This window comes from Anopheles stephensi, chromosome 3 (assembly GCF_013141755.1).
Source record: "Anopheles stephensi strain Indian chromosome 3, UCI_ANSTEP_V1.0, whole genome shotgun sequence".
NCBI classification, from domain to species: Eukaryota; Metazoa; Arthropoda; class Insecta; order Diptera; family Culicidae; genus Anopheles; species Anopheles stephensi.
Genome location: NC_050203.1, coordinates 29,888,194 through 29,900,638, shown reverse-complemented (window position 1 = coordinate 29,900,638; position 12,445 = coordinate 29,888,194). Strand labels below are relative to the sequence as shown.

Sequence of the window (12,445 nt, the reverse complement as noted above, 5' to 3'; positions counted from 1 at the left end):
CTACCATGAGCTTGAGCGTTTCTGTTCACTCGCGAGAGATTTTCCGTGCAAAACACACAGGAGCAAACCAAGCTTCCGACGGTAGTGCAACCTCGCCACTGCGAACGACGAGTCAGTTTTTCACTAGATCTTGACAAATGTAGGTCACCCAATATATATATCCACCACCGTACAAACCTAAAATCCCCCCAGTTCACGAAGTAGTGAGTAGTGTGTGCAATATGTAAGCCGAAATTTTTGCAAAGCCTTTTTTTCGCTTTCGGGAATTTAGTGCATCGGATTTCGCTTGTGGCGTTGTAGTGTGAAAATTAATAGAAAAAACATCTAGTCGTTTAGTGGCCCGATAGAGCGGTGTTGGATAATCGGTAATACGGGCACGGTTCGTACCAGCTGTGAGCACCCAGCTTTGCATGTTGCGGAAAAGCGGAAGTGTATTGTAAGGGAAAACGAAACACCATATTCCCGACACACGACGCACGCAATAGTTCACGCGAAAGTGTTAAGGTGCTCGTGCCGTCCAACATCTCTGGTGACATGAAGTGGATTTTCCGTGCTTACGTGTGTGTGTGCGTTTGCCTGCGACATATAAACTAATCTCCATCATTTCCCTCCCGAAGTAGGCCATTCCAAGAAACAAACCGATTAAGTGTTGTTGCTCCGGCACGGAAAAAGGCGTCCGGGGTTTTTTTGCGAAAAGCGTCGGCAGCAACAACAAAAAAGCAGAACCGGAAACCTTCCCCCCTTTCTTGGCAGCAACAGTGAGGCCACGTGGTCTCACTCACATTTGTTAACGTTGTTTCCAAGCATCCAGCCAGGCAAACGTGGCACGTGAAACGTATCCAGGACATCATTGCATGGGGCACGTTTCGCCGCCTCTCGTCAGACGGTTCCGTTCACGGAGGCGTTCGTGCCAAAACAAAAACAAACTCTCGACACCAACAGACACACTCACACACACACAGAGGGGAATGCGTGTGCGTGGGCCCATGTTATTCATGCCCATAAGGGAGCTTTCTGAGGGGAGTCCTGGGGAGTACGAATGCGCCATCAAGAGGGCGAGTGTGGTGATAGTGGATTAGAGTGAAGTGAAATGGGGAAGAAGAAAATCTCAAAGTGGATGTGAAATGGAGACCTAATTCAACGCCTAGTGCTCCATAGCGTGTGCGTGTTGCTGTCTGTGTCAGTTCCTATCTGATGACCGTCTGTTTTTGTTTATACAGCTTATCAAGCAAAGGGAGGACCGCTCTTAGCTATTTGACTCTTAGCTATTTTATTGCCTTTCCTTCAGTGTGCTTGGTATGCTTGGAGAAGACAGATAAAATAATAATTTATTTAGGACTAGAATGGACTTTGTAAGCTTCAACTTTCAAGTGTTTGTACAAAATTTGATTTTATTCCGCTTGCCTTCAAGTGATATACAAATACTTTGTCTTCCTTTTGCACTTCAGTAAATAATCACTCAAAAGCTTATCCCAAACACTTCTTGAAAAGGGCTTTTACTTAAACATTTCTGTTCAGCGTTCTGTCCACATTATTTACACTTTACAACAGTGTCTCTTCCCTAGAAGTGCTCCAGTCGCCTTCACTCCCTTAAATCCATTTCCCAACTCACCTTTATTGCTCGTGAAGCACAACGTTAAATGAGTGAGCTAAAACATTGAAACACTCACGGCTTAAACCAAAGTCCTCGGCGTCTGCCCTAAAACTTCAACACCGGAAGAGTGCAGAGTTTTTCCATCCCATTGTTCATTTTTTCTTTCCGTACCAGTTCCCGTTGAATGGTCGCGTTCAGGCGGAGATGCTGCCCACGTTTCCCCATCGGCAGGCATCCCTTCGAAATTCCCACGGCTTTCCGTAGTGATAGTGGTTAGTGGTTACGCATAGCAGAGGTGTTATCTTTCCAAAACCCTTCCCTGCCCGGCCCAAACAAAACCACCCCAAACCTCCGACGTCCGAGGCACCAACGTCAAGTGTTTTTGAGTGCTTCCGAAGCTTACTTCAACATCAACCCCACGTCCTTTGTCACGCGCCCCACCCCCATCTCGGTGCTTCTTACATCGCCCGTGGAAATACGCGACCCGTGTGGTGCCGAACGAGGCTCACGTGAACGAGAGGCCGGCTGTTGCGTGACCTGAACCGCACAAAAGAATAGCTTCCTGTTGCTCTCCGGAATAGCATCGTACACGTGTGTGTGTGTCTGTCGTGGTGTGTTTTTATGCGTGTGTGCTGTAGCGAACCGAGAACACAATGAGTCAAAATTTCATCAACCTTTCTGAGATCCGAGGTGAGTTTTTTTCTTGTAGCTCCAATCCGTTTTTTTTCCTGCGTGAAAAAATCGTGTTGATTTAGTGGAATAATTGAAGTGTTCGCACAAAAAAAAAACGGCTGTGGGAATACACACACAATCACGATCCCTTCTGTCCGGCGCACCAGCGTTCGCGATGGGAAATGTTTGTGCGAAAAGGTTCACTCACACGAGGGATTTTTTTATAAGCGTTCTTCCTAGACCGGGTGCGTGTTGATGGATGAGATCATTTAATGTCAGTGCACAAGTAAAAAAAACCTCCTATGCCGCTGTAACATCTGAGCGCGCCACTGAAGAACACACAGGTACGCTAGGTGTGAAAATGGTCCTCTTTCACACTCTCGGCCGGGTAGCGCCAAATTTTCACGCTCGTTGCCGAGTGTTGAAAGGCTTTGAATAGGTTTTTGAAACATTTTTTAGCTTTTTTTGTACATTTTTTTTCTCTCAACACTGCACCGGATTGTAAAGTTGGGCAAACAGAGGGTTTAGACATACGCTAGAATGGAAGCAACGCGTTGGGGTTAGGGAAGTTTATTACCGCCCCCCTTCACGGCATGATGCTAGTAACCGAACCGTACAGATGCATTTGGACGTGCTTGAACGGGATTACGTAACGGAACACCGTTTCCTAGCAACGGTGTTGTGTAACGCGCGATGCAGGCGCCTGGTTAATGGAGACGCCCGGTACTGCGTACGGGCTGCAGCAATTTCTGCAATGCATCGAACGTTGCAAGCAATGTATTGGTTGATGCGATTTTTTAATATCCACATCAATCATGCAATAAATATGATCTTTTATACCTTTTGATAAATTATTTTACGCTTTTTGAGATATAAATTATCAATAACCCAATAAAGACTCTGTACTTTAAATAGAGTACTAGAGTTAATTAAATAAGAGATACAATTTATAAACTTCCTTGACAGTAGCTGTCAAAGTGATAGTTAAAACTTAAACAAAGGTGATGATTAAGCAGTCGTATGTATTTTAGTAGTTCTTTATCATAAAATTACATCATACTTTAAATATTTAAGAAAAAAATACTAGTGAAAACCTTGAAAATGATTTTATTAAAAAAAGTTAAAAATAAGACACATGTTTGACTGTGAAAAATATTATGTTTTATTTGTTTATTATTATGTAAGACAACTCGTAGCCGACTCAGAATTTCTTATGATGATGCTGTATAAAAAGCACCAAGTATTTTCACTCCTATGTTTGCTTTATTCCGTGCATGCTCGGTGGCCAGGTATGTTGCATTCAGGCCAGGCCAGTATGTTGCATTATGTCGGAAGTTTTTTGTGCAAAAGCATTAGTGTGGCTATGGATGGAATTTGTTTGGTTCTGGTTTATCTGGTGAATTGTCCCCTTTTGTGCTGTAACTGATCTTCACACCAGCCCCGCAATGTCAGTCGAATCTCGACCAGGTCAGCATCGAACTCGGAGATAATCGTTAAGTTTTATCTCCATTTTCATAGCAAGTCCGCCTCCATTTTTACGACAGTAATTACGCTGTCTCCGAATGTTATTGCTTCTACAATCGATTACTGATTGCACTATAAAAAACTTAACACTTAAGACAAATTCAACACAACGCATAACAGGAAAGGAATAGAAGAGAAGGAATGAGAATTGAGAGGATGAGGAGAAAATAGAATCAAAGGATAAAACCGTTGTCTCTGGCCTCATGTAGACGAGATCTCTGGTTGCCAACACTTCTCTAATTTCTGTTCCCGTTTGTCTTCCGATGCGCTTGACTTTGCTCACCAATGAGGGTCTGGTTGCTGCAAATTCCACGCAGGATCAGCAGGATATAAAAAATATGAAATTAAAAGTCAATTATTAACAGAATTCGTAACGGTTTTTATCTGAATCATTTTTTGCTGCATTTATTACAGATTTTTTTTGCTTTGTAAGTGACTAACTTCAGTTTGAAAATAAATCTTAACAAAAACCCCATTGAATTTGCGCCAACAATGGGAAAGATATTGATAGGAACTTTATAATAGGAATGGTAATCTCGACCAAATTCAATAACATTGCTTAAAATAATTAATTTTATACAAAAATTTTAAACATTACATTTTTTACACAGTGCTGACGAAACGCTTTATTTATAGAAATTCCATTAGGCTAAGGCACTTCAAGCGAGACAGCGAAAGATCTTGTTTAAATATAAGCTCTCTATGTCTGTCTAATACTTTGCCCATCTGGTAGACCTATGAACCTATGACCTATGCTAGACTATGATTTGTAGATAGCTCTACTATACGACTCAAAGTTTGACTATCAGCACTTTGGCCTAGGCTACAGCGATTAAAAACCGAACAAATACTTAAACACCAATTACCAATCAAATAAAAACTTTACACCTGAGCATAGAAATTTTCCCCTTAAAGACGCTACCCTGAAACAGTAACGATTACGCTTGCTAGCCTCAGCAAAAACATGCTCCCGTGGCAATAATTTCTACTCGAGACGGAAAAGATACCCGCGCCATCAATGAAACCGACAGTTAATATCCTTTTCATGACCATTGCCCTGAGCACCGCCATAAGCGGAAGGCGGGGTAAAACGCAATCTGCCGCATAAATTACCTTTTAATGTGGATACCATGGAAGAAGGGTTTCCTGTCTGTAGCTCGTATCATCTTCACCCCGAAGGCAAACCCACGGGCAGCGACTGGGACACCTTAATCTTTCGAGCACTCGCTCGTCTTAACGATGTTTGGCCATGCCAGCAAAGGGAAAACGTGTCGGATTGCGTGTTTCAGCTCAATTTTGAAAGGAACGCTCGGTGTGTGTTTGTCTGTGTGTGGCCTTTTTTTCTTTTCTAGCTCTTTCTTGTCCTTGTAGCTTGTAGCCCGCCAACACCGTGCCCCGAGCGCCCGATCGGTGGTAGTGTCTGCTACAATGAAATCGTTGCGTAGCGTGGGAAGGAATATTAATTTGATTTTCCCATATCTTCCTTTCGCCTTTCGCCGGGTGTTGCTTGCTTGATTACGCGAGCTTGTCATATCGACGCTCTTGCCCCACGATAGCGCCCCAAGGCCACCTCACAGACACAAATTACATTGAAAATCAAGCCTTCTTTATGTCCTGCTTGTGTTGTTCCGGTGCCACCGTATTTTGATGTATAATTCAAAACGGAACAAAACTTTGCTACTCTGTCCACGCTGCCCGCCCTGTTTTCTCCTGCCTCCCCCCGGGGGAACCATTCTAACCTTGATAGTCCCCGTGCGGATGGATGTGATCCGCGGCGACAACGGAATTAAACAAAATTAAAACCAACCGAACCGTGATGGGTTCGGGTTTAAATGCTCTCGGTCGGAAAATTGGCGGACAGCGATAAAGTTTCGCTGCTCAACCTTCAAAAACCATCAATAATGTGTACCACAACCACACAGACATAACTGGCATTGGGAAGAAGACACAGAGCGAACGCAAAGTAGACGCTCAAGAAAATTTAACCTCAAAACTTTCCATTTCTCCCGCGAAACGAGCATTATCTCTCGAGGTCAGCCCGAGGGCTCCTATCGCTTCCTTAACCTCACAAATACATTCACCGGCCGGCCGTTTCCCACCGCGCTTACCAGCGTCATTTCCGGTACGCTGCATGCGAAGGCACTTTATCCCAGGCACTGCCACTATTCCCAAGTCCACCGCGTCGGATGTATGATGATTTTATATAACTTTGGTCCAGCGAACCGAAGATGGGACGTTTGCGCAGCTGCCGTTCAGTGCCATTTGAAGCACAATACTGTCTTTTGCCGTTACGATGAGTCAAGTCGGAGCCGTCCACACGGGAAGAGTTGGTATACGAAAGGAACATAATAAAAATTTCACTTCACCGAACAAACAGCAAAACTTTCGGGGAAGGAAATTTCCGCGAAAAACGGATGCACGTTTCCACATTTTCCCAAGGGTAGATCCGCGATGGCGCAGTCTTCGCTTTGATTTGCAAAGTCGCCGGAATGCATGAGAAGGAGGCAAAACTTTTTTCCCACCCTTCTTGGCGTAACAGTATCAGTGCAAGAAGTTAAAAGTTTAACAAAACAAGATTAAAGACTCAAAGGTCCGAGAGAGAGAGAGAGAGAGAGAGAGAGAGAGAATAAGATAATAGCAAAACAAAAATTCAAAATGAATGGTTTTTTTTTCCTGTCTCGAGGAAAAATCACTTTTCTCCAAGAAGCTTTTTCTTAAAACCGTATAAAAAGTTTGAAAGAATTCCATTAAAATTTGCATTCCAGCAATCAAACGGGCTCCAGAAGAAGGTTTCTTCTGCTGGGAAAATTATTCAACCCCCCCGGATGAAGGAAATGTGTTCATTAGATGGCTTTTCTTGTGCCTGTTTTCCAAACGGCTGCAGCTTGTGCAGAACACAATTACTCTTATTTTCCTGCTCATGTAATCATTTATCCGACCAGCACCGGTTAGAATTTACAATTTATAGCAAATGCGTCCAGCGGCTTGGTTGCAGTGGTAATAAATTTTGCTCCACCGCAAAACGATTGAAAACGCTTCATCTATTCGCATTCCACGCGGCTGGGAAAAGGCGTATAAAGGATGGATAGTCGGGATGCAGCTGCTGAGCTGGACTGGGCGGTGATGCAATGCATGTTTACACGAGCGTGATTTGATTAATTATTCTCGTTAATTTACGCTATCACTTCTTCCTATTGTTGCACTTGGGGAGGCGATGAGAATGCCTTTATCGTTTATCATGTAGGTAGAGTTTTCGTAAGAGTCGATTTGATTTTTATTATAAAAATTACTTTTTTTTTTAAGCTAGACTCTTATTCAAATTTCGATTGAAGAATCGATCCGTAATTTTCTTGATTGATTTTTTCTCCAGATCCTTTCTCCTGATGAAATCATTCCACTCTACCCAAGCATTCCAATAACTGCATCCGCATAATGTACCATCTTCCTCTTCTAATATCAACCCAAATGGCAGAACAAGAACAACGGCAAAAAAGAGCATCATTGCATTTGAAAATCGTCTCCCGGACGGGGTTTGGCAGAGCACCTTTATTGTGCATACCATCGAGCTTTCCGAATTGCGTTGCCGGCCGTCGGAGGTACGCTGATGCGATGCACCATCATCGGTATTGATCTCTTCGGTAAAGTGCAATGAAGAAGCAGCAACAGCAACCCACTCACACACTCAGCGCTAAGCCTCATGGCAAACATCAAACCAATTGACGCTAGACAATGCGACGCTTTTCCATTTTGTCACGTTTCCGTGCCAGGATTCAGCAGGTTTCTTTGCCATGGTGCAAAGCGTGCCACAGGACACTGTAGGTGTCGAAAGGCATAATTGTGCCGGTGGTGAAAGCCGTCGGGGAATTGTTTTCCCTGCTTCTGGGCGAGTGTTTTATGCAACGGGCAACAATATTTTGCTCTATCGGTAGACAATCTACCGTAATGCAGTGTGCGAAGGATTCGTATTCGGTTTCAGTGTGCGTGCTTATTTACGGAGTGGTTTTTTTTTTTCAATTTAAACTGGGTTTTATAAGTAATTATAAGTGGAATTTGGTTCAGTTGCCAGTAATAAAGGTTGAAAGTTGCAAGTTGCAAATGATAACGGTTTCCCTAAATGAATCTCTGCCGTACTTCCTCCGATTTTAAATCTATCAAACATTACGCCTGCAAATATGCAATTACTAAACATAGACGATTTTGTATAGACTACAGAGAAAAGGGAAATAATTCTTCCAGTAATAGTGATCATCATTAAATAGTAATACTTCAAATCATTCAGTTCACAAAACTTGATGTGAAAATTTAGACATTTTTACAAAAAGGTACCTCATCTAATTTCAGCCACAATTACTACGGTTACTTCTAAAACATCTTGAACATGTTCATGATTATTTGGATTATTGAAGAACGATTGTATCTTCTTTTAATTGTTAATCTATATATAAAATTCAACAAATCATTTAGTCCTGTTAAAGCAACTAAAAGGAAGCTTAATGTTAAAACTTGTTAGAGCTTGGGAAGACTAAGGCCCTAACGACAACACGGATTTGGGGTACGGATATTATTCAAAAAAGGGGCGCAATTGTTTTTGAGCTCGCACACACAAAATTGATCTCACTACACTTGGTAACAAACGAATTTCTCTGCGTCCAATCATCTCCTACCTCTGTCGAATCGTTCTCTCCGAGACGGAAAGCTTGATCGCGGAGTACAGAGACTGCGAGTCGATTCGGTCCATACTTTACGCAGCATAGTGGGACCGTGGAATTTTCGCTGGATGTACTCCTGATTAGGCCAGGGATCGAGCAGACTTAATTCTTCATAATATGGATACATACTCAACTACCAATCGAACTAGCGAGCAGTAGAACGATTTGGTCGAAGTAGGATCTGCTAAATCCTGCGCGGGATGCTTTAACAGGCTAACAAGCAAGATGCTCCTTTTGACGATGTGCTACAGCCGATAATGGAAGCTCAACTTATCGCCAAGGAGCACTCCAAGAAGTCCATGACTGTATCTTCAAATTATAATCATATTTTTTGGGTTGACGATCTCCTAGGTCCATGGTCATCAAGGTTTACGGTGTAAGGGCTGCACAAACATCGATATTGAAGTTAGTCTGAGGTCTGCGTTATTGAACCTATCAGTTCTAATTTTCTTGATTTTTCTTAGTCTTTGCTCAAAATAATTTAAAGAATAGCAGACGAAGAACTCTAGACGTCGTAGTACCGAAAGGGACAAAAGAAGATCATCGGAATTTGCCTTAATTTTTTTGTTGATCTCATGACAGAGCTTTTCGCGCTGGTTTTTTTTCCAAAGAACATAGTTTGACGAACCTTGCTCTAAGTTATGCCAGACAAATTGTAACTTGCTGAACTTATTTATAGTGCGCCACATAGCCGTATAATCTATCTGTGCTAGGAAGAAGTGTAGTTCCAACTGAGTAAAAAAAAGGAAATTTAAAAACAGAAAGATATTCTCAAGTGAATATAAATGGAAAAAGCATAAAAATCCTTAAACAAACAGAACGATGTGAACAACAACTGTAAGGATTATCGATATTTAACCTAGTTCAACCCTAGATAACCTAGTTCAAGGGGAAGTTTCTCTGAAACATAAGCTCTTTAATTCAAAATTTCAATCAGAACCACACTACTTCTGTTTTTTTTTGTCGGCATAGCGATTGCATTTCCTGGTAGTCTCTTAATGATGAAGCTATCTAGAAATTGCTTTCCAACCATCACCCAAACGACTCTCGGTTGATATTAAGTCATAAACGTATTTAAGTGGCCATTGGAACCCATACCCACCATTCAACATAATGAAACGCCAGGAAAAACAAGTACCCAATACACTACAACTTCGCTTGCAACGTTTTACCTGTTAGCAATACTATGTACGGGAAAGCACCTCGAGTCCAACCTGGCTGGCTCTTTACGGTGTGCCAAATGGTAGCGCACACTGTCCACACTTGAATCTTCCCTTTCACGAGCGCCATAAAATCGGTACCCCCATTACGCTTAAATCATTCCACACCCGGCATCTGGATGACCTTTTCGCGCAAGAAGCTTTCCCCGAAAACAACAGCATCAACAATAACAACGTCATTTTCCGAGCACTTTCTCATCCAACTTACATCCAGCCCGAAAGCACGCGTTTCTCCCAGCCATCTCCAACCGGCCACGTGACCTTTGACCGATCGATTTTCCGACGCCACCCCGTACCAGGTCTACCGCGCATTAAGCCAGCGTTCGGGAAAGCCTGGTTGGACGGTGTCTGGCTTTGCTAGTTTGCTAGCTTGCCACTCACCGAAACCCATGGCTTGATCTATTCATACCGGAACGGTCCAAATAGCGTCCACTGTTCCAATTGCTCATTTAGCAATGCAAACCGTGTACGTGTGTGGGCAGCGTGCAGACTCGAGCGCCTAGATGGTGCAGCACGGAAAGCAAAACTTTGTCCATACAGAACAGCACGACGGGTGGTCCCCGTCCGACGGCAATCATCCATTCCGGTAATCCCGAGTTTGCTGCGCCATTGCTCGAAGTTGCTCGCTTTTTTCCCCGTTTGCTGTTGCTCTTGTGCCTCGTTATCGTTACGCCATCGTTAAAAGCTCCGCCTACCCAATATCCTGCGCTGTCCAAGAGTCCAGCTTCGTCGGGGAAAGCATATATTCCGCAACGAAAATTTTTGTTCCGAAAGTCGAATGTCCTCGAATGTGAAGGTACACGGCAATCCTTGAGGTGCCCTCAACAACAAAGCGAGAGAATCGTTTTATCGCATGTACCCGTCGTCGTCGTCTTGGGTGGCAAGAAGAAATCGGTTTTGCTTGGAGCGAACCATGGAAGGCGTGTTTTCCGTAGGCTGGTTCGTCTGGACGGGAGCCGTGTGGCAACCCGACAAATTAGCGTGTCGGGTAGGTTTGCCGGTGACAGGATCAATAAAGATGATAAATTATAATCGAAATAAATTACATTTCACGCGGCGGCTATGGTGCGCCGGGCGAAGCGCGTTTATTGGCCGCTGGCGGGTTGAAGAAATTAGTTGCATAAATTGTACCCTCCGGTGAAAGTAATTGTGATGAATAGTGCGAAGCGGATCGGTGGAACGTGGCACAGTGGACAGTTAAACTGTATGTCACAGCTTGATTTAAACATTAAAATTGTGCTCTTTTGCTCCTAGAAAAATACGATAAATTACAGTGAAAAATTGAAACACTCGTTTTCATTTACAATATAAAGCTACCAATTGTCTGCTTTAATTGGTTCAAGAAGCCATACAGCTCGATATCTGGCCCAAAAGATTGTTTTATGGCTAAAGTATTCAGATGGTTCTACTTACAACTTTTGATATTAAAAATCTCTATGAAGTCTCTATAAAACTCCTTAACATATTTGATAAATTAAAGATTATCAGAATGACTTACCGATTTTCAATGGCTTAGCATTAGAAATTTAGAACCAATCAACTATTTTTATTCTAATTTTCCAATGCTAAATCTTTATTATTAAAGCGTGGTTCAAGTACATGCAGTACAAATAAACGACTCACTTTTAAATAAATACTCCACAATATCACTCTACCATCTGTGATGAGTCAAAAGAACCCACCAAAAACAAACAGTGAGTTGTGGAAGTAGAATGAGCCGCAAGTTTGTGGAAGCAATTAACCGAGGATCACTTCGGCTATCATGGCTGCATAGCAATCCATGCGCACGTAAAGCAGACGATGGATGGCAAGGATAAAGCTAACGACTGTTCGGTTCAAGTCGAGCGTTTTGTATTGGTTAAGCTAATAAAACGCTGTGTGTCTAAGTGATTAATTTATGTGCTCGTACTTTAATAGCGACCACAAGTCATGGGCGTTCCAAGATATTATGGTATATAAAGAGTGAGTCTAGCGAGAGAAGATCTGCACACAAAGACATTTAAGTCATGTCAAAAATGTTAATTTAAAGTTAATGAATGAGAAGATATTAAGGACAAAGAGAATGTGGTGTCCAACCCAAAAGATTCTTCCTCTTCCTTGGCACTACAACCTCGAGAGCTCTCATTTTGGACTGCCCCAATGAGCAGATGAGTGCAGCATAAAATGGCACAGACACCTAAGGCTTACGGGGCATAAATTTAATCACATTTAAAAATAGAGAAGGTTTAAAAAAACCCATTGTATAAATTTAATAATTACGAATACAGAATACGGAATAAATTCGATGACATTATAAAATACATAAGTAACATTAAAATAATTAATACACTAAAATAAATCAGAAGCAATCACCAAAAGCCTTTCACAGGTTACACCTCTGATTTTATTATTATTTTAAACTATAAAATTCCATTCACCAACATCGATTGGTTTTCGGAGCGCCATTTCCATACATGCATGCATTATCTTTGCCCATGGCATCGTGGCGATGAGCTCGGAGTCGAACTCTTTCCCAAAAATGCAATTATAGCTCCATAATTTATTGCACAATCGTATACGGAATCGAAACTAATTCACTTTCCACATCCCTTCTACGGTACGTGCGTACCGTGCCACTCCGAACCCAATTACCAGTCGAACGACTCCATAATGAACTGTCACAGTAAACAGCCCTTGAGTTCATCGATATTTGCAATCAACATCGGTATCGGGGAAAACGCGATGCA

At 42.4% G+C, this 12,445-nt stretch overlaps 1 protein-coding gene across 15 annotated transcripts in view; it reads left to right on the top strand.

The window, feature by feature from the left end:
* The window catches only part of LOC118509422 (calcium-binding protein E63-1), an 80,066-nt gene that overhangs the window by 31,669 nt on the left and 35,952 nt on the right, over positions 1–12,445 (top strand). For 2 of the 15 annotated variants that reach the window (XM_036050008.1, XM_036050005.1), the window contains exons 1-2: positions 82–223; positions 1,769–2,284. The exons of 10 other annotated variants lie outside the window; for them this stretch is intronic. In XM_036050008.1, the coding sequence (XP_035905901.1) occupies positions 2,248–2,284 (37 nt within the window). In that variant the 5' untranslated portion in view covers positions 82–223; positions 1,769–2,247. Of the gene's footprint in view, positions 1–81; positions 224–1,768; positions 2,285–12,445 lie in introns of those variants that run through there. 3 more of the 15 variants (XM_036050007.1, XM_036050006.1, XM_036050009.1) reach the window with 3 other exon arrangements.